Source organism: Centrocercus urophasianus, unplaced genomic scaffold (genome assembly GCF_019232065.1).
Source record: "Centrocercus urophasianus isolate 14NV4802_14NV808 unplaced genomic scaffold, USGS_Curo_1.0 seq_13, whole genome shotgun sequence".
Classification (NCBI taxonomy): Eukaryota; Metazoa; Chordata; class Aves; order Galliformes; family Phasianidae; genus Centrocercus; species Centrocercus urophasianus.
In genome coordinates this window covers 49,979,172-50,005,727 of record NW_024884475.1, presented here as the reverse complement: position 1 = coordinate 50,005,727, position 26,556 = coordinate 49,979,172, and the positions used below count along the sequence as shown (strand labels likewise).

General features: G+C 41.8%; 1 protein-coding gene across 7 annotated transcripts in view; it reads right to left on the bottom strand.

The window, feature by feature from the left end:
- The window catches only part of STOX2 (storkhead box 2), a 123,209-nt gene that overhangs the window by 19,453 nt on the left and 77,200 nt on the right, over window positions 1–26,556 (bottom strand). Inside the window, exons 1-2 of one of the 7 annotated variants that reach the window (XM_042811442.1) lie at window positions 1,495–1,601; window positions 1,032–1,161 (exon numbers count right to left, since the gene is read on the bottom strand). The exons of 2 other annotated variants lie outside the window; for them this stretch is intronic. In XM_042811442.1, the coding sequence (XP_042667376.1) occupies window positions 1,032–1,104 (73 nt within the window). In that variant the 5' untranslated portion in view covers window positions 1,105–1,161; window positions 1,495–1,601. Of the gene's footprint in view, window positions 1–274; window positions 376–680; window positions 935–1,031; window positions 1,162–1,216; window positions 1,470–1,494; window positions 1,602–26,556 lie in introns of those variants that run through there. 4 more of the 7 variants (XM_042811445.1, XM_042811446.1, XM_042811444.1 and 1 more) reach the window with 4 other exon arrangements.

Below are 26,556 nucleotides of genomic sequence, written 5' to 3'. Positions count from 1 at the left end.
CACGCAGATTTCTATATTACTCAGATTACACTGAAATGCCTTGGATCTACATTAGCATATAGTAAGAAAGAACACATTTTACTAGCCAAATCTGAAATACAGAAAATCAGAAATTACATTGTTTTCACTGTTCTCAGCCATAGCTAAGTCTTCATTTTAAACACATTTTGGAGTATTTTTGGGACAATGCAGCAAACTGTGCTTAGTAGATGGTTATGCATATCAGAGGGCTGATTTTCAATAAGAAAAGTTAAAGATTCTGCCATTTACTCACATTTAAGAGCAGGTTAAACAAAGGCACATCAAGTGCAGTAGCAGACATTCTCTAAACAGGAAGGAAGCTCATTCCACACCTCCGAAACTCACACACATCAAAATATACCTTCTCTTGCAGATATAGATACACTTCAAAAATGCAACCTGGCAATGTGACCAGAACAACTTTAACCAGTCTGAAGAAAACACAGCAACCCTAACAATGAGTAACCACATGATAAATACTTGCCTCTGAACAAAGTTCTAGTTCTCTACCAGTTATGAACTGCACTTCAATTACGTAAATTTATCTTCTCACTTGGTTAAACCCAGCTAAAAGCACGATCTCCAGGTTCATCAAGTGCCACACCGCGTTTGGAAAGACGTGCTAAAATACCCACAGTCTCCAGATTTGTCCTACGTACATTTCTCCTGAGTATTTCCTGAAACGTAAATTTCCTTTTCTTGGTTCATGTCCAGTGGTCAGCTGCCTCTGATCCAAAGTGATATACATCCCAGCACGTGTTATGACAATAATCACAGAAAGTTTCTGCTGGAGCACGGAACTTTCTCAGAGAGGATTCAGTTGAGATTTTTTGAGGTACTGCTTATCCTGGGATGAAAGAGGGTAGACTGCTGTTTTGTTTTGTTTTGTTTTTTAATATATTGTGTGCTTTAGAATGTGTTTACACAAACTGTAATTTCCAAATGCATCTCTTAGTAAATGTCCATGTCTATATTCCTGGCACACAATATGTTAAAAAAGGGGGACTTACCTGAACCCCTATGATCTGGTTCCATGCTCCAGTACAGTATCCAGAGTATCTGTGATGTAACAACACTGTGCATATTGGGGCTTTATATCACTGTGGAAGCTGGCAGCAGCAGAGATCAGTGCCACAGGACCTGAAAGAAGGAAAAATAAAGCACGCTTTTAGGCAGCAATATGCCAAACACCCACCTCTTTAAGAAGGATGTAGAGGCTTCCAGAAAATAAAAGAGAATGCAGTATCTGTGCAGCTCCACCGAAGGGAATGCCATTTCAGACTTATTTCTCACATAAGCACAAGAAATAAACGGTTAAGAAATGAAGGGGAGGAGGAAGCAGAGAATCTAAAGGGCCCTACAAATACAACTCCCACACGGGTGTTTTGAAAACAACTCTCTCCTTTTTGCCCCATTTCCACAGCACAGCTGGAATCCCGTTCTGACACCGCCCCCTGTTTCGAAGGCACTCACAGTCTTAGCAAAGCACCTCTCCACTGCAGTGCCTCAGGATTCTGCAGTGTCACTCCTCTTCTGCCTGGCTCTCTGCAAAGTGAAGTCATAGGAATGGATCAGCCAACCTGACTTCTCACTACCCTGCCCAGAATCCTTTGTGAACTGAAATGAGTCATCGCTCTGAAAAAATCCACCACGCAATGTTCCAGGTTTCTCCCTACGTTTGCTCTGGCTTCTTTGTCTTTGAAACCAAGTGCCTCTGCTTCTGGAACCGTGCCCAGCTGCATTGTACAGGATAACAAGCCAGCCTCCTCGTTAAGTGGACAAGAAAGCTATTTACATGCATTAGCAAAGACAAGTTAAAGCTCTAACCCTCCGGTCGAGATAAAAAACGTACCCCCAACATCTCTTCCTGATTTAACACACACACACCCCCACAGTACACAAAACATACGTATACACAGACACATACACACATGCTTACAGAGAGCTGTATTTTCCTGTATTATTCACTATTTGAACACGACACTAATTTTTACTTTATTGATTCAAAGAAAAGACTTACTCTCCTTTGTCAGTCCCAAAGAATGCTGCAGCCTTGCACGTAACAGACAGCATTGCTCTACACTGGATCAAAGTTGTACTGCTGCAACTGTTTATCAAAAAATTAAAAGCAGTGGACAAGTTCCTGCAAGCTCGTTTTTCATCATTCCATTCACCGTTTGGGCTCACAACAAAGTGAGCCCTGAAACCCCGCCAGGCAGAAAACGTCAAACTGCTCCAAGTGCTGAGAGCCAGTGGAGCTGCCTCAGCTTCTGCTGCTCCTGACAAAGAAAGTAATGCTCAGAACGAGGTCACTGTGTCACCATCTCACTCCCAGTGCTAGATTTTCCATTGCTTGCTGAGGATATGCTAAGCTGGAGCATCGAAAAAAAACACAGAAGAGGAAGGAACAGCACGTGATGAGGGACAGATGCAGCTTGGAAGGAACATTTTGAGTTATTTGGGAATTTTGATAGAAAAAAAACATTTAAAATTGTCTTTACTGTAAGAGACCTATTTCTAGTTGTGATCTGTCAAAATGAGGAGACCAGGCAGGCAGAAACAGGAGCAAACAAAACAAGCAGCACTGCCACGGGACCCTTCTTTAAAGGCTCCTGTATTCCAAGCACTCTGAAGTGTAGCAGGCACATAACCCTCACACTCCTGAAGCACAGAACTTGAGGACCCACCTATGCTGGGTCACAGTGACTTCCTCCCGAAGTGAGCACTCTTCTGCCAGCCCAGCCTTGTGATGACCCCAGCAGTGAAAGAGTCTGGCCCAGCCTGAAATAGCTCTGTTTCAAGAGGACAATACAGAGCTGGCTTGCTCCACTAACAGATCACTCTTGTTCACAGCTCTGTGCCAACTGTTATGCAGCAAAGCCATAGTACAACCAAGTTGATCTACAAGTGTAAGGCATGCAGGGTGCTCTGCTACATCTGCACTCACACAGCAGCCAGGATCTCAACATTAAAAGCTGAGAGTCTGCTACAACACAGTCATCGGTTCCTGTGTTCATTCCAGGAAATCTTCCTTCAACTTCATAGGAGCTTTGCTTTCCCCAAGGCTCCAGGATCAGCCACAAAGCTTCCAGTGAATCCAACTTGGTGCTCCCAACGTTTGGATTCCCCAGGATCACCTCGTGGAAACTCAGCCTGCTTGTCTGCTGAGCCCACACCCACTGCACTGCAACGAAACTCATTCCAAGAAGAAACATTTGTGTGTGCTTAAAAGTGAATTACAGCATGCACTTACTGCACAAAAGAACAGGAGCAGCTTCAGGGGATGCTGAAGGTGGAAGGCCAACCATTGCACATCAACACTCAGCTGCTGAAGCCTGGAGATGAAGAAGCGATGGCTACCCATCACAGGCCATCTGCCACGACCACCACTTCCACCACAAGTGGCCTCACTGAGCACCCCGGGGAAAGTGGCCCAGTGATGGCATGGCTTCAGAAGAAACCAGACCAAAAGACATCAGAAAGACACAAGGTCCTTCAGACCTCATTTTCCTGGCTGTAAGAAGCATACTCTTTTAGGGTGCTCATGTCCGTGTCCCTCCTGTTTTGTTAATCTTTCTGACTTATAGTTCTTAAAAAACCCACAACCAGAATCCTGTACCATATTCTAATGCTCCTGCCAATTTCTCACCTGCATCACATACAAGGAAATTTACATTTCCAGGCTTTTGGTGGATACCCTGCTTTACGTGAACCAAAAATGAAGGCTGTTTTTTCCACAGCTGTACTACACTGGCAGTCAGCTGTCACAGGCCCCACGAATGACCTCTTGCAGGTATCTTTTTATGCAGGTTTCAAGCAGATGAGGTGGAGGCAAGCACTCCAGGCTTTGGCTCCCAGGACTGCAACTTGGCCCACTGACACTTCATCACTCACACACTGGGTATGAAGCCCTGCCTATCCAAGTCTTCTAATTTCAGCATCTCCATTGCTATAGAGCCACACAAACTAAAACTAAAAACAAGTGACACTTTACACCTTGCTTAAACAGGTTAAAACCAGGACCCAGTGCAACACTTGCTAAATCACTTGCTAGGTAACACTTGTTACTATCCAGTAAACAGCATCTGCATGAGCCCTTCAGCCTTTACAGAAGAAACAGAACAACCCACAAACTTCACCCCAAGATAGTTGGTGGCTGAAACAATTGTGTTTTTAGAAAATCACCCACCCAGGCAAGTAAATAACAATTTTAAATCACGGGAAGAATTCTCTACGTTAGATTTTACAGCCGGGACTGTACAATGGGATGGAGGAGACTAAAGAACAGCAAAACCTTGATTTATTTTCTTGCACAGAAACCTGTTACTATAAATTCTGCGAATTAACACCAAACTTACAGTGTTACTAACCTAAAAATAAATAAATAGATGGATAGATGGACAGGCAGATAGACAGATAGATAAGGCCTCCCTATTTTCTGGCAGTACACAGTTTAAATGCAAGGAAAGACAAAAGCATTGAAAAGGACCCAGGTTTCACAAAACAGCACAAGCATGTGAGAAACAAAAGAGAAAACCAACAATGATAAACCTCAATGTTTTCTTTTAGGGCAGGAATCTCATATGAGATCCTTTTGCCAACACCCCTACAAGAGCAGAACATGGCTGTTGGAGCACAACGATCAGCTGCCTTTAGCCCCTCGCTCCTCCCTATCGACTTCAGCGTAGCCAGCACAGTGTCAGTGTGACTGGGAATGCTGCAGCACACACGCAGCAAGTCGGCAGCTGAAATTCTTGGAAGGTGAAAGGATGATTAGCAACACATGCTGACTCCTCTTATTTTATTGATTGCTGTAACTGTGGCAGGATTTTCATCCCAAAGATAACACAGAGGTGGTTACAGCTTTGCAAACAAATAGTGATGACTGGCAGATAACTTCAGGTTAGAGTAAGAGTCTGCAACATTGAACCAAGTCCCATGGTACTGCAGCAGTCTTTAACAGCTCAGTTTTTCCTGGCTAGGAGAGAACTGATGAAAAGGCCAGGGATGGAATCAATTATAATAGTGCCAAAGTGGTTTTAAAAAGAAAAGGTTAGACACTCCAAAGACTTAGCAGTTTAGAGTTCACTGGGTCATTTCCAACTAGTGTAACTACCAGCAAATGCAGAAACCAAAACCTACCTCCCCAAATAAATGACATATCTGGAAGCAGAGGTTCTCCCAGTTGAACAGCTCACTAGATTAAATGCATTTCCTCCCATCCATCTCACATGGACTTTGCTTAATTTTACTCAGTACTCATTATATTGCAGTAAACCAAAACCTTCAATGGGTGTTTTACTACTATTACAAGAGTAAAACCTTCCTGCATGCTATTTTTCCAGAATCTGAAAATTTCCCTGTCTGTAAGACATAAACTGAACAGGCTATTTCAAACACAGACAGAATTATCAACTTCACAGACAACTACCTCTTGTGCGACTTCATACGTATTTCCTAATTCACACTAATAATCACCACTCATCCACCAGTTCCACCAATCTGACACCAGCAACATGCAGACCATGCTCCTGAAGTGGCAGAACCAAGGGTATTACAGCATGACGTCCTCCCATGCTCGCTGCATTGCCTTCCACAATACTGCTGACGTCACTGCTTTGCCAAATGGTTCATCTGCCTCGCTCCACTGCTGCCAGGCCCTTCTGAGGCCCTCGTTAGCCATCTTAATGAATCTGAGCAACTGTGACCAGACAACCCACCCTTCAGATTTCTAATGCAACAATCACAAACTAAACACTGCGCATAGTACAGTTAACCATTTCCTGGGATGAGAACTGGATGTTCCTCTTTTTTCTCCCCTGTACTCTACACGGGGCTCAACAATCACAGAATCCTTAAGAGTTGGAAGAGATTTCTAAAGGCCATCTAGTCCACTTCCCCTGCAATGGACAGGGACATCCACAGCTAGATCAAGTTGCTCAGAGCCTGGCCCAGCCTGGCCTTGAAAGTCTGCAGGGACAGGGCATCCTTGTGCTCCTCGAGTGTTGCTATGACCCAGTTTTCTGAAAGACGAAAGCACGTAAAAATAGTTGTGTGTTTGCCCTCTTATCCAGTACAGAGGAAACTAAAGTAGGATATAAGACTGGGCTCCTGAAGAGGTGACCTCAGGAGCTGCTCATGGTCTCAAATGACACTGAACTGAACCAAAAGGCTACCAAAAGAAAGAGGAGTAACTTCTTGAACAAATGTCCACATGAAATTCTTAGATCAAAACATAGGGGATGTATAAATCCAAGCTCTGGATAAATACATTTCATGGCATGGTAGGAGAACATGCTGCACTAACCAGCCCTCACTAGGGCTGAACAGAGCCTTAGAAATAAGTTTTGAAATCTGTGCTGTTTCTTCTGTTCGGTACCAAGAAATTTTAGCCTTAGAGCTAATGCACAGGCTGCTTAAAGAAAAGCCTGGGCTGTGAAGATTGAAGTATGGTCAGTGTCAGATTGCAGGGCAAAACAAAAAACAACAGATACAAAGAAAAACACAAGAAAGGTTAAAAGGAAATGCGAGGAAAGAGATGAATACTGTTTGATTCCTAAAGCAGGCAATGCAGCAGATGTGATGCTAATGATGAAAGAAGACTTGCTAAAAGAATCCAAATGCTTAACGGGGCTGAACGGAAGCAGGAATAACAACCAAATGGTGAGAAATAAACTTTCCAGCTGTACGAAGGCTGGGAAAATCCAAGGGTCTACAGGATTGCTGGAATAAGCAAAGTGGGAACGGCTGTCTGTTTTGGTGAAGAGAGAAATGAACAAAGGGACAGTTGTTTTCCACAAGCCAATCTGCATGTGCTCTGCATCCACCAGGCACTTGCCTTTGTTTTGTTTTCTAGGCTGACCTTCACCTTGTGCTACAAAGGACTCAATGAAAGCCTCAATTCCCAGCCCCAATTAAAAGCCTGAGACAACGAACACATCTTGCTGTCAGCCCAGAGCTGAAACCCAATTGCCAGTGCTGCAGCAAAGGGAGCATCCTCCAAAGCTCGTGCTCTGATGGACGGAACCTGCATCCTCCAGTGACTGCAGATGGGCTGTCACTCTTTGGAGCTTGTAAAGTTCCTAAAAAGAAACACTGGGTTCATTCTTCAATGGGTTGCTTCTAAGCTTTTATGATGCAGGAGCAAAGCCAGCAGAAGGACGGGAGTTTAAGGGGACAATAGAGAAAACACAGAGTACATTAGTGTGCATGCTAATAAGGTACATATGCAGTACCACTCCACTGAGGGAGCAAGCAGTTTGGGCAGTCTGAACCAAAACATATGAAAGCTGTTAAACATGTCATCACCAATACTGTCTTCAGAAGTTTACTGCTGCTTTACGAGAACCTCTTCAAAACACACACGCACAAGTAGTTTCTAGAAAGGAGGTGCAATCCACCAGGACTTGAAAATGCATGGCTTCCCAATGTGTGTCTTGTGTGTCATGTGTGGTCTGCCAAGCCTTTGCAGGAGGATTTTGCTTAACTTGTGGTATTGGATTTTAATTGTGGTACTACGTTTAATTGAGATGTTGCACTGCAGCTTTATTATGGAGCATCTGGTTTGGTACACTCCCTGATCCCAATTTGGGGAATCTCTGGGTACAGGGATAAGATGGAAACGGACTGCAAAGCTTTTGTTTGAGAGAATATTTCACAGCCAGAACTACCACCACGTAATTATACCTATGGAAATCCACACTTACTCTGGAATGAGTGATTTTTAAACCTGATTTAGCTTAAATACCTTCCAAATATTACACCAATGACTGCAGCTGTACAAACGTAATCCTGCTAAATTCCTCTGCAGGAACTTTCAGATTACACATTAAAAAAAAAGTGAAAACAAAAAAATGAAATCAATTGTAATTAACAGTCAAAACAGAATACAAATTTTAATAGAGATGGAAATGTGTCTTCCTGTTGTTCTTAACACCCCTCCCAACGTATCCAAAAATTAAACATTTAAAATAAAGGAATTATTCTTTTCTTTTAATAATATTTTTTGCCTGGGTTCTGGTAACTTCACTATTGAAGACGGAAAACCACTGAGATGTAAAGATACAAATTCTATTTCTCCAAAAGCTTCCTGTTATGGTCAAAGGCAGAGATATTAAAAGAGCCAAGTTTGGTTCCCATTGCCATATGTTGTTTCTAATAGTCACAGCTTGTGTTTCAAAACCGATGTAGGTTTGTACTTCCCTTTATCTACACTGAGTGCTGCTGTACTCTCGGTACTTCTGAAAATAAGGACAGTCATGGAGGAGCCTAATTTTAGACACTCGTTCCTGCAATCTGGCAATAAAGCTCAGACTTGAATGTGAACAGAATCCATGCATGCAAGTTACTTAGTAATATCTGAAAGTCTCAGGCCTAACGTCTGAGTTATGCATCTCCTTCATATTTGAACAGTTAACACTCTAAGTGTCTACTTAATGGCATAAATGTTTTACTGATACGTATTTCATCTTGTACCTGAGAAACTTCTTTCAATGGAATTTTTAGTGTCACAGCTGTTTACAAAATATGCTTTTGTCTTACAAAGTCATATTCTTCAGGTGAAGAAGAGGGATAGTAACAAGGAATTAGACAAAATAATTCCACTATTCAGTGTCATTTCCTCCTGGTGTCTTTAGAGATCTAGGGTGAGAAAGCTTTGTCTAACTTCCCAGTGACATCTTCGTGCTGATAACATAAGACTTTTCAAGGGTAGGAACAACTTTGCCAAAAATAATCACCACAAATTTGCCCCTGACACACAGCCACTGACTATCATTCATCACCTATGCAGACAGGTATGATACATGTGTGCTTGCCACACAGCACTCCTCGGGAAGCACTAGCAGAACACCAACAACACACATGCACAGAGAGCTGGACGGCTCCTTCCTACAGCAGTGAAGTCACAGTATAGGCCCTGTGATATCACAACGTTCTCCACAGCAACAGCCTATGAGGTCACAAATAACAGATTATCACTTTGCTGCAGGATTAAGGGAAATAAGAGGCTGGTCTGTCAGGAAGATGGGTTTTACTTCAAATAAAGGGAATTAGGAGAATGCTGAAAATAAACGGGCTGTAAATTGTCTTTGTCTGACAAGTCCCCTTTCTTAGCTGGTACTGTAAAATAAGATACTGCTTTCATTGACAGCTTTGAAGGAACTGAGTGAACTGGAGGCTGTCTCTTGAGTTATTACACAGCAGATGAATCCTGAAACAACTTTCGTATCTTTTGACTCATTATTTTGATTTTGCAAGTGCAGACAGACCCCCCTCCTCCCACTTTTTGCTAGCTACTTTCCTCACAGGTGTTCAAAGCGGGCGCTAAAGTAAAAAAAGAACACACACACAAAAAGAGAAAACACAACAGAAAAGGAACAAGAAGTCTGGACGCATCTTGTACCAGAACATCTCATTGCTAAGGTAAGAATCTGGGAAGATAATCCAAACTGGGATCTATCTTCTGAAAAAAGATTGAAAACAGTACACATTTTAAGTTACGGTGCTTTAAGTACTTGTTTAAAATGCAAGAAGCAGTGATTGCTTAGAAGAAGCTTCCCCAGAGAATATGCTTAAAGTCATAGGAATCATTCTTGCAAGAATTACTGTTAAAATGAAATACTTGTACCAAAAACTTCTTTACGCTCCTGGTGATTCATTTTTTCCCCAACAGAGAGGGCTTACTCTCTTGCAAATACCGACTTTGAAAGTTTTGTGGTCAAGGAGATGATCCTGCCCCTATGCTCTGTGCTGTGAGACCTCACCTGGAGCACTGCATCCAGATGAGGAGTTCTCAGTGCAGGAGAGACATAGTTGGCACCTGTTGGAGTGCATCCAGAGGAGGGCCGCAAAAATTACCCAAGGGATGGAACACCTCCCTATAAGGACAGGCTGAGAGAGCTGGGGCTGTGCAGCCTGGAGAAGAGAAGGCTCTGGGGAGACCTGAGAGTGGTGGTGAGGCACTGGCACAGGTTGCCCAAAGAGGTGGTGGATGCTCCATTCCTGGAGACAGCCCAGGTCAGGATGGAGGGGTTCTGAGGACCTGACGAAGCTGTAGGTGTCCCTGTTCAGTGCAGGGCAGCTGGACCAGATGGCCTTCAAAGATTCCTTAAACTCAAATAATTCTATGATTATTCACAGAGATCATACATTCCACGCATGCTCGTACATTAAACCTCTTTTCCCATATTTTTGTAGTAATTGCCCACTTTTCCAGAGACTTGGCAACTCAGGCAGCCCAATGTCTGCAAACTAACTGCATACAGATTCATCTCACACGTGCAGGAGGCCCAACATATCATGTCTGCTAGCCGTGCTTAATTTATCCATCTGGGACTGTCCCAGATTTATGATTAAAATCTAGCAAACCTAAAGCAGCCTGTTTTGTAATTTACAACTGGTGTTGTGATGCAACCATGAAATGGTTTTACAGCATGAAAGCATCTTGCAGCTTCAGGAGAACTGTGAGTAAGGCCCTGCTCAGCTTATCCTGGCCCAGGGAGACATCCAGCACCAAGTTCCAGCAGCACTGCCCACTCACACTCTAGGTGGAAAATGGCGGGCTGCTCTGCAGCTGCTGACCAAGCTTTCACCTGCAGTCCTATTGTGGAGTCTGGAAAGCTTAGATCTCTGTCTTGCAGAGGAACAAGAGTAAAAAACAAAAACAACAAAAAAAACCCACTAGTGATAAATAACACAGGCAGACTGGTGATCTGCTTCATAGTGTTTTAAACACGCTTTGAAATTCTGCAATGTGCTTAAGAACACATTTGCTTCTTTGCCCTCCAGCCCAGCAGCGAGGAGCCCCGGCTTCCACGTGCCACATGTACTCGCTTTGCCACTCAGCACTCCAGCTCTCCGGGGCCGCATACAAACAGAGAGGCTGTGCCAGAGCTGGGCCGGACCCCTCCGCTCCCTTTCAACCCGCAGCGAGAAACTGACGGCCGCTCCGCAGCGGCCCGCCGCCACTGCCCCGTGCCAACGTCGGTTAGAGGCCAGGCGCCACCGGCGCTGCCGCAGCACGAAAGCGAGCACACAGGCCCCGACGAGGAGGGATCTCCGCCCGGCTTGGCACCTGCGCAGCGGCTCCCCCCGCCGCATCGCCCCGCTCCCGGCATGCCCCGCGCGGGGCTCGGCAGCCCGTCGGCATGGCAACGCGTGGTCCGTCAGGGGTCCCCACGCTGAGCCCTGCCTTCAGCTGACATGCAAAGCTTACACACCAAGAAGCAACATCCGCCTCGCTTGAAGAAACTAACCTTACCTTCGCACCAAGCACGTTCCCTGTATCTTTCAGCCACAACTAGCACCGGCGTTTTGCCTCACATCCACAGCCCCAAGCTAGCAGGCGCACACACTTGAGACAAGTGGACCTCAAAACATAAAACACAACGAAGGTTTTTGTTGAGTGGCTTCTTTGGGGCTGGGATTGTAAGGTTTTATTGCTTGGGTTTTTCATTTTTGGCTTAAACAAACAAACAAAACAACGACAAGGTGATAAGGCAGATCTCTATCCAGTGCTCCATCACCGTGTCATCCTTCCCACCTGAAGCACAGGCATACCAGGCTCTTGGTGCTCCAAGAGGCAGCACACCACAAAAATCCTTTCACACACCAAAAAAACCCTTTGCACACCACATGATGGTCCATACTCTGGAAACAGGGCAGGTGACGCCAGCCAGGCGCTTCCAGAAGTGGACCTGAACAGCTGCAGCAAACAAGTAACCCACCCTTACTGCTAGAAGACTGAACACTTAACTATTTTATGTGACTTTTTAATCCAGTGCCACTTCATTATCGGTCTTTAAGAATGCAAAAAAAAATTATTCTTCTACGGCTGTTGCTAAGGAAGGCTCTACACCTGTGCTAATATTTAGGCATTCTACTTGTCTAAAAAGATGTCATCTTCTAAATAGATTATAGGAAAAGGAATATTTTTTGCACAAGAATGGTGAAATGACCAGCTACCTCTATCTTGAACGACTGCAGGAGTTTCTTTGTCTCAAACATGCTTTGTAAAAACAGAAACCAGCAAACAAAACCTAAAGTTGTAGAGCAAATGAGAAAGTTGCAACATCCTCAGCTCCTTCCACTTCTGCTTATAAAATGCTGACTTATTTTATAAAATAAAAAAAAATAGGCTTTTAGGCAAGCAGGAGATTTTGTTTCCAGAGCCAAATCACAGGCTAGCAAAGGTGTCTTGCTGTGGATCCAGAGGATGAATGTGAGCTTTGCTCTCAGTGCGGATCAAAGGCTTTCTTTCAAGTGTAAACGGTCATCTTGGTTTTTCAGGGCTGGTCAGTCTTACAGTCCACTAGAATCAACAATTAACCACACAAGGCTGGTGGATATTTACAAGAAAGCTAAAGCAGGGTTTATGTCAGAGTAACATGGTGTTTAAGACACAGCTGATGCAAGCCCTAGTGCAAAACTGAAGGTCGGCAGTGTGCTGTGGTCAAGAATCAGCAGAATGACTTCATCCTCCTCCAACACTCAGGCAAAAGGAGGGGAGCTGAGAAGGGACAAGCAGCCAATTAACCACTGATTCAGCCTGAAATTCAATGTTCTTCCCTTTATGAGCTCACTCATCATTTGAATCACTTATGCAAGCTGCATAAATGCTTTTGTTCCAGTAGCTGACATGCAACCCATTACAGGAGTTGGCTAACTTGAAAGAAGTGGAATTTTTCTGCTTGAGCAAGGGAAAAATAAAAATAAAAATCAAGAAAGTAGCATGGCAGGGTCATTACCAATATTGAAAAGCAACTACTACCATTCAAGCTGGACTAAGAACTGCTACATGGCACCAGAAGTGCTAGGTAGGATTGCCCCTGCCCTGCAACTACACACCAAAAACATCCACATAATTTTCTTGCCTGCACTGATTTCCCACAGAATTGCTTTGGCTCCCATTTGTCATCAATATTTGAGACCTTTAAATGTTGGCAGTCTTCTCCATCAACACAACTGGAACACACCACTTTCTCTACAATTCAGGTATGAAGAAATGGTTCCTTACAGGGAAGCATCAGCAGTCTAGCATTTTACAAGATCTGGAAGAAGGCATGTCCTGCCCCAAGAAGTTTACAGCCTACTTCAGAGAAAGCCAACATGTTTCAGATAGAATCTATGAGGCCATGCAAGCATGAGATCATTTCCTCTGTGTGATTTTTAGCTTTACATACTTATCAATTGCTCCCATTTAAGAAACTCATTTGGGGAAAAGGAAAAAAAAAAAAAGGGCTCTTCATGATTTTATCAGTTTTGGTTTTCGGCCTTGGGACCAACCATAAACCTTTAGTTAATAAGCATTTACGATTCCCTTTGTCCTCAAGTAGAGGAGGAGGAACCTGGCAAACAAGAGAGGACAAGATGAATAGTGATGGCTTCCAGCAAAACTAGCAACTGCTCAACCAAATTGCACAATTCATAAAGGAAATACCACAACTGCTAGCTTAAGGATAATAAACCTACAACCGAACTTCATAAATGCTATTGGCACCTCTTGTTTGTATTCAAATAAAATAATTAAATATGTGTTTACATATTTTTTAAATATGTGAATGAAGACCAAGCAAATTAGTTGTAACGAGAAACAAACATGAGGCCTGGCACTGACCAGCTCCAGGAGGAGATGCACAAACAGCAAGCCTCAACTCCGCCAGCCTCCAAGAAGAGGTCCAAGATAGGTCCAGCACACTGAACGCCAACAGACTAATCACCAAGACTCCTTCAAATACACCAGGAAACAGCTTTGATTCAAAAGAAGGGGAAGTAAGGATGATGTAAAACACCTTTGTAGTGTTTCAATGCCATGACATGATGGAAATGTGCCTTGGGCCTAGCTTATGCTACTCCTATGGAGTAACTCCCCAGCCATTTAAATTTTTGTTGCTGCATCGAACGTAGTGGTGCAGAACTACATTGCTTTATATTACCAGAGCTGACTGTGCTAGAGTTAGCACTGCCCCATGTGCACTAAATGAAATCATACTTACATCCCCTAGCATGCAGTGTACTGTAGTCATAAGCTTGGCCCTTCTAGACTTTTTTTTTTAGTGTGCTCCCATGCCAGAAATCTTTCATTTGCAACAGACAGATATAAACATACATCTCTTTCATTTGAAACAGCCAATAGATAAACATACATCTCTTTATTGCCCTTGAAACACTCACATGAGTGGCATACATTAGAAATGAAATATTCTTCTCTGTGCTTAAAATCCTGCTAGCAAACTAGGTGCTTTTAACAGGTCCATCTGGCAGCAGAACCAGTATAAACAGAACTAAACTCTCCTCAACAGCTGCATGCCCGAAATCAGTTTTAAATCCACTGTTAAGACAAGCAAGGCCCTGTCTCAAGGGAAAGTAAGAGGCAGTGGCACATGGCCAATGCAGGAATGGGGAACCACGGCCTACGGCCATGTAGCCACCAGGTGTAAGGACTGCTCAGTTACTATGACACTGCATTGTCATATGGCCACCCATACCAAAAAATGACTGACACGGTTAGCCCCTGACAGCAAGTTCACATGACAGCTGGAATTTTCAAAGGAGTTTAAAAACGCTCAGTAAATTCCATCTGGGCTTAGGACCATCAGAACTGGTTTTATCAAGACAGCAACCTCTGTCAGAGCTCCCTAGAGTTGGCAAGCATCATTTGTCATATCCAGTAGACCATCAGGACTTCAACCAAGGAAGGACACATAGATGGAATAAACAAGGATAAAAGTAGCAAGCACACATTCCAAGAACATGCTTAAAAATAGTGCTGTTTTGTCAGAGACAGCACATACCCAACTTTACCAGTAGTACCAAGGATCTGTTAAAATAACATCACCAGCAAGAAGTGAGTTTCTTAAGGAATACTGTATATTAGACATCAGAAACCAATCATTCTCAGGGAAAATAACATGCAGGAGAAAGAAGGCAGAATACTGCATTTCTCCACTACTGAGAATCTCCCCCAAATGCAGAAGATTACACAGAGTCAGAAAGAATGGCTTCACATGAACAACACCCACCGAAATGAAAATGGATCAAAAAGTCAGACTGATTTTACGAAATACTAATTTGAGAGAGGGAGAAATTCTTTGAGAAATGTCAGAACTTCCTGTTACTGTATTCCTAAATGAAGTATTTCTTTCTCTCCCTTCAAATTAGCTTGTTCTGAAAGGCTACACTAGGTAGAGCAATATTTGAAACATTTAAGCAGTCAAATATGAAATAAAACAGCCTGATCCTGATGGAATTAAGCATTTCATCTGATCTCAAACTACTGTTTTGGGGATTTTCTTCCACATGAAATTTGACTACTTCAGAGCTCTGTTTCAAATCAGAAAACGATTTCCTTTGTATCTCGAAAACCTCCACAAAATAGAGCTTCTGTCTACTAATCAACCATATGTAAGACTCAAGTTTTACAACATGATTTTCAACATATGTCCTAACAAGAATATCCAGTATCATATATTTCCTCATGCGAAACTTAAGAATCTTTACATATTACTTGCAAAATGAAAACTTCTATTCAGACTGAGCAAGACCTGAAGTTGAAGGGCTTTCACTACCTTCTTCTATATCTCACTCCTTGTTCTGTTAGTTTATCTTGCAAATGCAATACTTGACTGGCTTGCATGTGTTTATAAATATGCATGTACGGCTCAAAGTAGAAAAGCAGCAACACCATTACATCAGCCTGAACACCTGCACCATGGTGACTGAAGCAGGGAAGGCTGTCTGTTGTTTCTCTTTCTTATTAACATCTAACTTCCTAGCTTTACAAACTAAACACTTCTTTGCCTCTAACACAAAATATGCTGGCTGGAGATGCAGGTCTTTAAGAGAAAAAAAAAAAAAGGAGGGAGAAATATCTGACAAATATAAACCTTATAATGTCATTTAATGTCATTTACCCCAAGTGACCATTTGTGTGGAAAATGTTTAAACTGTTCCATTAAAAATCTACAGTCCTAAGGGAGCTTTTTGAGTTATACACAAAACATTTTGATGCAGATTGAGGGCATTAAGTACTTTATGCATGCAATAAAAAAGGTTGGAAGAAATGTTTCAAAAAGAAAGCAGGAATATTTTATGTCTGACACAGAGATCTCATGCATCGCATTTGTAGAGAAAACAAACTGAAAAGAAACCAAAAGGAAACAGTTTCTGAACTAAAGTATAAATTCTAAAGACTTACTCAGCAGCATCTAATGTAAACAACTGTTGAAAAAATTTTCCTTCTAATTTAAAGTGCAAGCGTTAGGAAAAAAGCAGATCTATTTTGCACGGCAGAAGTTTACCACTCCTAATGCTAAGCTATGTGTTATGGCAGATCTGACAGGAAGGATACAAGAAAGAGAGCTGAGGGAGCACGTCACCACGCGCCACCCAGAAACCATCTTGTTTCAGCAAACAGAAAATTCAGCCAGGAAATGAGATGAAGATTGCTAACTGTGACAACAGCGCCATACTGGCACAGCAGGGGCAAAATACCAGCCTGGCTTCAAAATGGATCTACAGCCATTTATTTGGATTCTAACTCATTCGCATCAGCAAGAGACAGTACTCAGCCCCAAAATCTCGTTTCTTCAGATTCAGTAGCTGCCCCTACTAGAAGGTAGCTGTGGGAAAGGCATTAGCTGCAGAGGCATCTGAATACCTGGAAGACAGACTACAAAGGAGCAAGCATTAAGACAACCCCCTGAGGGACAGCAGGATTGCTTTAGAAATGTTTATTTTTAATTTCAAATCTTGATTTTGAATTGATAAAGAGAAGCCCCAAGCAAAGCAACCGGAATAGCAATAGTCTGGAGCATGATTTCATCTTCCCCACCTCATGAATTGCCTATCAAGTCAGGATACCATAAAGCTCAGCAGCCTGGGCTTGCTGCTGGAAGAACACGAACCTACCAAAGAATGTGAAGCTAGCAGGGTTTGTCTGGTAAGGCTAAGATGTGCTGCAAAGCAGTGGGTTAAGCAATTTGAGTGAATGAGGCAGGAGGCTCAGGAGTAGACAGCTTGCTCCTGGGAATAAGAGCTGCAGTGTCAAATCAAGCGATCCTGCAGGAGAGCCAACCCCCACTTAGTCTTTCTCCCATCTTTTGCATTGGAGCCCAGATACTCACTAGCACTGTTTACTACCAATTATTCATTACCAGCAGGAAACAAGAAAGTCCTATGACTTACTGCCTCTCACAGTGATGAGCACCTAACACTAGCGTATTTCAATGGAAATTAATGATGGATAGTGTCTCACAAAATGAGGTAGACATACCACAGGGAATATCCCCATGCCTCTGTTGCACTGGATGCATCACTCTTGTAACAGTCAGGGCTATTCATTAACCAGTTATTAGCTGAAAAAAATAAAATGTCTGTTAAAAAGCAGCACCAATTTTTAGAAAGTGCAGTTAAACTAAGACACAGCAAAATTTTAAGAGGAAAAAAAAATCTAGCTAGAAACTTCATCCTGAACTTCTGTTTTAAATAACTGGAGCTCATATCTTGTAAAGAGCTGCCAAAAAGTCCAGGCAAGTTCTGAGCGTGTTAAGAAAATGATACATTTTCAGGAATAGCACAGACAAAGCTGTGCAGCCTGTTCAGAAGAGAAGTTCTCAACCCGAGAGTTAATTCTGTGCTCCCTTCTATTTACAAACCCAAAGGATGCCCACAGAGCTACATGGGTGAAAGTCGTATTTTAAACGTGTTTCTAATTATGCTGGGAACGAGGATCTGCTTTAAGAGTCATTCACACAAACTATTTCCATTTGTTAAAGCCATTATCCTGATTCTCTGACTACACCCCCTGCACCCCTCTGAAGAGAAGAAAAAAAACCAACAAAGAACAATTTAAATGTATTGATGTGACAAATACCAGACTCCAAAACACAGATTTAAATGTACTTGAACAATGCACTTAAAACTCTCATCCCAGTACCTTACCTCTTCACATGAACTTCCTGAGCTCGTTCAAAATATAAGCACATGAAATTTGCAGACGCAGGAAGAACTATCTAGCCCTCGTAAGAAGATAATAAATCACAATGTTAACTTTTTGCTTTCAAGGCTGCTCTCAATAGTTGCTTCAGTGATCTTGATTTCAGCCCTGTCCCAGTCCTGACATATTCTGCTCCAGAACGCACACAGAGATCAGAAAAGGTTTGCTTAAGATTCACAAAGATAAAAAGCACAGTGAAGTGCTCACTGTCACGTCTGAAAGGTCCAGAGGAAGGCACAAGAAGGTTTGGGGAGGGCTCCAACAGGAGGGAGCAAAGGAGCGAAACATCAGTTTTTAAATTCCTGAGAGAAATCATGTAAAGTATTAGTCAAATGGATGTGGGTTTTATTTTTTTGAAATTTATGCTGAAAGAAGACTAGAACAATCTAAAAGAGAAAATGAGAGAGGTATCTCTACTAAGGAGGTTCCCAAATGATGCTAATGCCATCCTTTATGAAGCACTGCCATTTGCAGAGGAAAATGTCCAGAATATGCTTTACCTTCAAAAAAAACCAAACAAACCTGAATATGACTATCATCAGGAGGAGACCTAAAAGCAATCAAAACAAACAAAACCAGCAGAGCAGTCCAGCTGGCTACCCAGGTCAAAGAGACAAAATTAACAAGCTCTCCGCTTGACTGCTGTGCGGTCATTGGTCAAGCCAAAGCTTGATCACTGTATCCTTCCCAGCTCTTACCAGGTCTTCGCAGGTCTTCAGCGGACACTCTCCTGTAAGATACTGTTTTGACCATCCATTCCTGCAGTGCCCACTTCCGCACAGCTGAACCCACACTGTTCAACAGCAGAGCAAACCTCACTCTGCACACCAAAGATACCCAAAAGAATACACCTGACTTCTCCTGAGCCTTGAATACAAGCAGAGCAAGCACTGTAATTCCAATAAATGTTCTCAAGTGATGCACCTGACCAGCAGTGAAGGAACAGCCCTTAATGTCAGAAGCCCTAGGCTGGCCCTCACTGCTAAACAGGCTCAGCATACTGCACACATTTTCCATGCATCTATTTGAAATCAGACCTGACTTGCAGGCTCCGGGAAAGGCAGCACCGTATGTGGGGTGGAACCCACAGACTTCAAATGCTACTCAGTGCTTCCAGTCATGAGACAAATAAGTGGAGAGAGGAGGGATTCCTATGCAAATGACTACAGAAGGCAGTATACCTTGCTGGAAGCAGCTCCCTTCTTTCAGCTCCATGACCAAGACAGATTCCCAAGAACTTGCTTTCTTGGTTGTCTCTCTCACTCTCTCTCTCCACTCTCAGGATGTAATTAAGGTTCAAAGCGAAGAAAGAAGGGGAACCAGCTCTGTGTCAGCGATTAGCTCAACATCCTGTTAATATCCACTCATAATCTCTCCCAGTCTCAGCATGTATCACCTGAGAACTCTTCCTGAAGAAGAAGCTTAAGGCATTTTATGAGACCCTAGGTAGATTAATTTTCCAGTGATTGCCTCAATGGGTTACCTATCTCCTCTATTTCTGGGTATACATTAAGTTACACTGGGAACAAATAACATCTTCTGTGAACATATAGCCAGATACCATGCACTCACAAGCCCCATCCTTCTCATACCAGACACTGTATCCCCCACATATGAAGACTATGAGCTCAGTTACAACTGGGAAATCCTGTTTTCCCATGAACTAGGACATCCTTCATTTTATACATATAAAGCACAACACAGCAGCTAGAATGACCTCAAAAGCCTTATTCCTTTCTTTTTTCTTTTTTTTTTAAATTCTAGTTCTTCAGCTTACTAGCAAATCAAGATAGCCTGACAGACTATGGGTGTCAGTAGGCAAAGTAATAGGGAAGCAGGCAGTCAATTCCCAGTTTTGCCTTAAGCCCTCCCAGCGTCTTGGAAAGACAAAGTGATAAACATTAAGACACTGGAGTGAGGTGACCTTAAAGTTAAAAAGAAGACTACACCCTTGCTGCTGACAGGACCATGTCTATACCAACAAAATACGTATGTACCCTCAGATACACAGAGGTTCCCACTACTAGACAGTGGCTGAAAGACAGAAGGTTAAAAATGACTCCTACATCTTTTATCTTTTTAATATTAAAAAAAAACCAAACAACAAAAACAACCAATTCACTTAAAGAATCTTTTCTGGAGGATGTTTTTTGCATGTAACATGTAACTATGAGGATAAGAAAGATAAGGGCTCTGCTGGGAAAAAAAAAAAAGCTACCAGAGAATGATTTAATGATTTATTCCACACTCTTCAAATTCCATAGTGAAGTCTCTCTTGCAAACTGTAGTTAGTAACCTGAATTGTACTTTGGTGCACTTTTATTTCTCTGACAGAATTTATTGGTAGTATAAAGTGTACAAAAATGTTTCACTCTGCACATATTTTTCACCCCTTTTCTCTTGTCCTCTTAGGACACTGTTTAGATCCTAAGTCTTCATGGCATTTCCTATACCTTATTTTCCATGCCCAGCACAACAGATCTCCTTAAGCACAATTGCAATGCAAATAAATAATAATGGTAAGAATGAATCAGTCTCTTCTCAGCTGCACACCACACACACGAAGTGTGATGAAGTCTTATTGCTTGCATAGCCAAGATCTGAATTTCTGGTCATGGCAGGTCATTGTCAATAGAAGGGGACAGATGGGTTGGGTTTGACTGGGATTGAAAGGAAAGGTCAAGTCCAAGACTTACCCAGCAGAGGTCAGGCTAAACCTAACTTTTTCCTTCACGAGTTCTAAGAAATTGTCTCTGTAGGTCTTTTTTTTCCATGCCATTTCTCTTCAGAATCAACCAACCAGAATTTTTACAGTGTGAGGTATGAGTTATTGTGAAGAGCTTTTAAAAGAATAAAGTTTGTTGGCCAAAGTACTCCCCAAAAGGACCAAGACAAAACAAAATACGTATCTTATTATTTGGAGGCCTTGGTACTTCCCTTGGGCAAACATGTTAATGTATTAACTCCGCGAAACGATAATACAAGTTTGTTGTAGAAGTGTCAATAAAACATTGTGCTTGATTTCCAAGAATATTTGAACTGAAGTTTGCCTGTATCTACAATACTTGTAAAGATACATCTTTGTAAGAATTCATAATGAAAACACACATGGGAGAATCATGAACGTTCTTAGTTTGTCAACTGTCCACAGAACCAAAGCAATAACATCACGTATGTGATTTATTCCACAGCTCAAGGAGCAAAAGACAAATGGGAAACAGTTAAAGAAAGACAGAAATAGAATAAAATAAGTCTGTAGTGTGTTTGTACACATGACAAAAAAAAGGGAAAAAGAAAACCTGTATAGGCCCCCACCGCTTTCACCAGAAAATGTGAAAACAGTACAAAAATCAATCAAAGCACATACAGAGTTCAGCATTACGGTATGCAGTGCTGAAATAAAAAACGTGATACAAAATGAAAAAAGCACAGAAAAATAAGAAGACAAAAACTGCTGAATCATAAATGGAAGCACATGCACGTCTGATATGTATGACTGCAAGTAGAAGTGTATCACTTATTGAACTAACTTCTCTCCCAGCATAAGCATTGGAGGTCCTGCTAAGGCAAGAAAGTCTTTGGCACAGGTAAGGTGTTTGGTACCATTCCATATGACAGCTAATGCTGATCAGTGAAGACAAAGGTTTGTAGACCTTGAATATTGTTTAAATCAAGGGGATAGGCACATCGTGCAACACTCAGCATGGCAAACTGCAATGCCGCATTTCACAGAAGGCCTCACAGCTGATATGCAGCCTCTACCTTGGTACCTAAGGAAGAAAAGCACTTTAAGCGTGACTTGGGAAGAACTGCATTGCAGGGGGTTGCCCAATCTTTGTTTAAAATACATACATTTAAAAGCCACGCACTTTACTGCTGCAGGGCAGACATCTAGCACATCAGGTTACCATCTCCTTGTAGGAACACCAAGCCTGGTGAAGGCAACTCCGAGCCCTTTGGGCTCCTCACACCTTGTCCAGACCTGTCAAGGATTTGACTGCAACCACCTCCCACAAGGACCATTCCCACCAGGCACTTTAAGGAGTTGTCACTCTGCTCTTTTCACTCTACATTATGTGGCCAAATCCAGACTAAATGTTCCTAATGACAAGATTTAAAGCACAACTAGATCTCTTTCACAACCTACGCTGGTACTTACACCTTGACTGAAGGTTGCTTTCACGCGTTGGCTCTGCACACAGTTGAAAAGAAAACTACCCACGCTTGGGGAAACATAATACAGAGTTCCAAAATCAATGCTGTATTTCTATACAGATAAAATTACCTGCAATCCTAAAGCACACTCACAAACTATTCCGGTCTGAAAAAGAATGAAAAACTTGGTCATGTAAAAGATACTGCAAGGATGCCAGAAAGAGTTACCTTCTAAACATCCCTCAAACTGTATACACTTTGAAGATGCAATTTCTACAATGATGGAAACGATCACATGTGAAATCCCAGAGAAATAGCTAGCAGTATTAAATTTATTCATTCAGAAACAGTTTGAAATGAGGATGAAATTAAGTTCAAAATGAGCTGTGGCACAAGCAGTATAGACTGCCATTTCCCCTTAAGTACTTTTTCTGCCAAGCAAGAGTCAATTACAGAGACTGAAAACGCTCGAGCATTCTCCTGTGTGACGTGAAAACCATCTACTAAAACTCGGGATACAGTCAAAAAGAAGACACAGATTAGGACATGAAAACAAGACAGACATCACTACTGCTCCTTCAGACACAGCTCATTCATGTGGGCATTCAGCAGACATTTTTGCTTCTGTGCTATGCCAGCCACCCTTGTTTCATCGCCCAGCTAGTGAATTAATCACTCTTCAGTACAGCAATTCATCCAGACCTAGGAAACAGTAAGACACTGTGGAAATCTTATGTTTCTGAGTGCTTTCCTCCACCAGTGAAAATAAAAGGAGTAAAGACACATGGAAACTTTATATAGTATTTCTGGTTGCTGAAATGAAGATACTATTTCTGACTAATGAAAGATAACCAAGATCTTGTCACAGAGAGAGGGAAAGAAAAAAGCATCCTCATATTAGCCACTTAGCTGCCACTCAATACTTACCCCATCACGTTCATGGTTCTGTGAAAGTTCCTTCCATGGACACACTTCCAAAACCAAACACAGAACTAAGATGTCATAAAAGTAGCACTGTATTCTGTGGTGAAGTGTGCTCAGCACCAGCTGTGCTTTGCCAGCCATGAAGCTGCCCTCTTGTATTCCACTTTTTCAATTCTATTACCCAATGCACTGCTGCCATCACCACTTTGTCTTCTTCCTCCATGTGCTTTGAGACAGCTCTTGCTAAAAACTAGCCAAAAAGTAAGCTTGATTTATATGGCCAAATTACCTCACTTACATGAAAGCTTGCCCCAGTAAATTGAATTTACAATAATAATAAAATAATGAGAACCATTCTCTTGGGCACATCTGAAATTGGATGCTAACTGTGATATACAGCCCTGGTTAACTGGCGCAGCTCCACCCCAGGAGGCAAACTGTACAAGAATGGAGAGCAGTTTCCCCCCCCTCCCTCGGACTTTGTTTATTCTTGCTATTCTTGTCAAAGGCATCTTTTGCATGTACTATTCCCCAGCTAAAACTCCAGAATTTACTTTAGTTTAGTTTTAAAGCACTGTTTGTGCACAAATACTCCAATCCACTTGAGAGGAATGACTTGTATTCACATGAGGTCAGAATATAATCTTCAGAGATCTCTTCCAACCTAAATTCTCCTACTCCAGTACACAGATGGTCAATCGGATGACAATTTGTATACTGGAAGCAGGGTACAGTAACCAAGACCTGTGTAGTTCTACTGACAATACAGATCAGTTCTCAAGCTAAACTTCGGATGCCCGTTATGCAATAGTAAATGGTGATCAATACAATGTCTCAGGTTTGCAAACTCTGACATAACTGTATCCTACAGCACACACCATCCCCTTAGGTGTGTTAATGATAGCAGGACAATTAAGCAAACTTAAGTGCAGGAACTGGACCTCAGTCCTCTCACTTATGCATATTTTTTCAACAGAATTTTAATAATGAAAATGCCATAGTCAAATGTAAGTTCCTGTTATCATTTCTAATGCATCTGTAGATTTGGCTAATGATGCTACTAGCTTTGTGCATGTTTGGAATTTTCTCATTTGTTTTGCTGGCAGGACCAGAGAAGTCCAGGGCTGAGAATGATGGAGTAATGGTGTTCTCAAGGACCGTACAATAGAGCAGTGTTTCCTAAAGTAGGTTATGTGAAGGACGAGCAGAAAGGCACAAGAGGGAGGGGTGGCTGCAGAAAATATCAATGATGTCATCCTTAGGATGAGCAGATCTTTGAAAATGTATAGTAGCAATTTACTTTCTGAGTGGGGCCTATGCTTCCCAAAGTTGGGAAAATCCAGATCTATCACAGTGTTACCCTTAACAACAGAATCCTGTTAACCAAGTGGTTCTGGAAATGTGGACAAACCAGTTATAAAGGGCCACGTGCTTAGCCTTTGTCTTAAGCCTATGCCCAGATGACCCATTTTGCACATTTCAACCAAGAATAAAGTGACCTCATTTTCAAAAGTGCTGAGCACCAGCTGTTCCTGTTGTGTTCACAAGCCCCACCATAAGTTCTTGCTTTGAAATTCTTGGCCTCAAAAGAATTTTGAGGCAACAGAGTGATTATATGTTCTTCTACTTGCCATACGCCTATTTATTTTAGTTCAGCTATAAAAGTCTGAATAAGCTACTTTAAAATCTTGAAGACTCAAATTAGAACAAGTACTCTTGCCACTGGAACAGAAGTGCAACATAAGTGAGCCACGTGACCTTTAAATAATGTTGTTTCGCTCAGAAGGATAACTAGATTGAAGGGCAGAGAATTTCAACCTTTATCTTTTCTAGTGAACAGCATGAGAATGGAGGAAAACTATTATCAGATCATCAGCACCTGAACTGACATTACTGGAATGAAGTTTCTTTGCTACTTACGATAAGACATTAGCTAAACAAATTTGAGGTTATTTTACTACAGTAGTCCACTAGCAACTTTTATACAACAAACCTGTATTTGCCTCTAGGTAGTTTTATGATGCATAAGAACAAACAAAAAAACTTTCCCACAAATAACAAAACAAGACACAACAGTTCAAACATCACAGAAACCTGAAAGTTGTAGGCAAAGTGTGCAAGAAGAGATAAGAGCTTTATCAATGATGTAACTCAGGATACAGCTATTCACTGGGAGGACACTGATGTCTTGACATGCCTGAAGAAGTTTTAGGGAGCACTTCAAGGTATCAGCAAAGTATATAAATAAAAATCTAGTCTCTTTGTGACGTAACCTTCAAAACACAACTTGTTTCCTTGGTGTGAAGCTTTGGCTTCAGGGTCCCTGAGCTATCTGCACACTCCTCCTTGTCTAGCTGTCACAGTTCAGCTCCTTCCAGGCAGACTCACTCCACTATGTACAACGGATGCCAAGCTGCTTCTCTCAAGAGCCAGAGACAAATAAAATATGTAAAATATTGATCCTGAGGATCCTTTGATCAATGCCTGGAAGAGGCAAGGCTAGTTGGGTAGTAAGTACCACAATATGGAAATCACCACAATATATCACAATGTGGGAAAGACAGACATGGAATAATGTGTTAAGAACAACGGACCAGCATGAGCGCTTAACACCAAGTTGCTGGGTTCCTTGTCTCATTGGCCATAAAGAAGTACCTGCTCGTTTGGCTTCACCTGTCCCAATACAGAGTAAAATTTAAGAATTCTGACCCTTATCTTTCTACTTATTTCCAACTACAACATAAGCAGCGAAAGGGAGGAGTGGAATAAAGAAAGAGGGAGTGAAGAAAAGTTAACCTTTGAATAATTCAATACAAGAAATGCAAGAATGTTGGATTTGAAACTATAAAAACAAAACAAAACGAAAAAGCCACTTAAAGGCATGTGCACTTAAAAACCATAAAAAAAACAACTCCACTTGTTTCTCATACCTGATGCTTTGAGAACCATAAGAAAGTGCATCCTTCCTCTGACCTCCAACACTAGACTGTGTTATTTCTGAGGATTGCTCTGCTAATAAGCCACAGAGCATTTGCTAATCTCTGATGAAGAGCTGCCTGGTCTATCCTAAGAAAAGCTATAAATGTTTTATAAATGTATTTTTATTTATAAAAGCTACATATATATGTATATATATACATATATATATATAATTTGTTCCCTAACGTCATTCCTCCATGCAAACTATAGCTGCAATCACAAGTGAGCCATTACTGTAAACAAGTGATGATACTGTCCTCTACAATCACGAAAGTGAAGACAAGCCACATTAGAGCCTAACTTCTGTGGTTCACATATTAAAAGAAAAACATCCATAGCATTCTAGATGTTACAGTCGACATTAATTTCTTATTGGAATGCAAGTTCCAAAAGCAGTTTGTCCCTTTTGCTTCTCACAGAATAAAAAAAATAATACAACGAATTAACATGGACCAAGAGAGATGTGAGTGTAACTACATTTT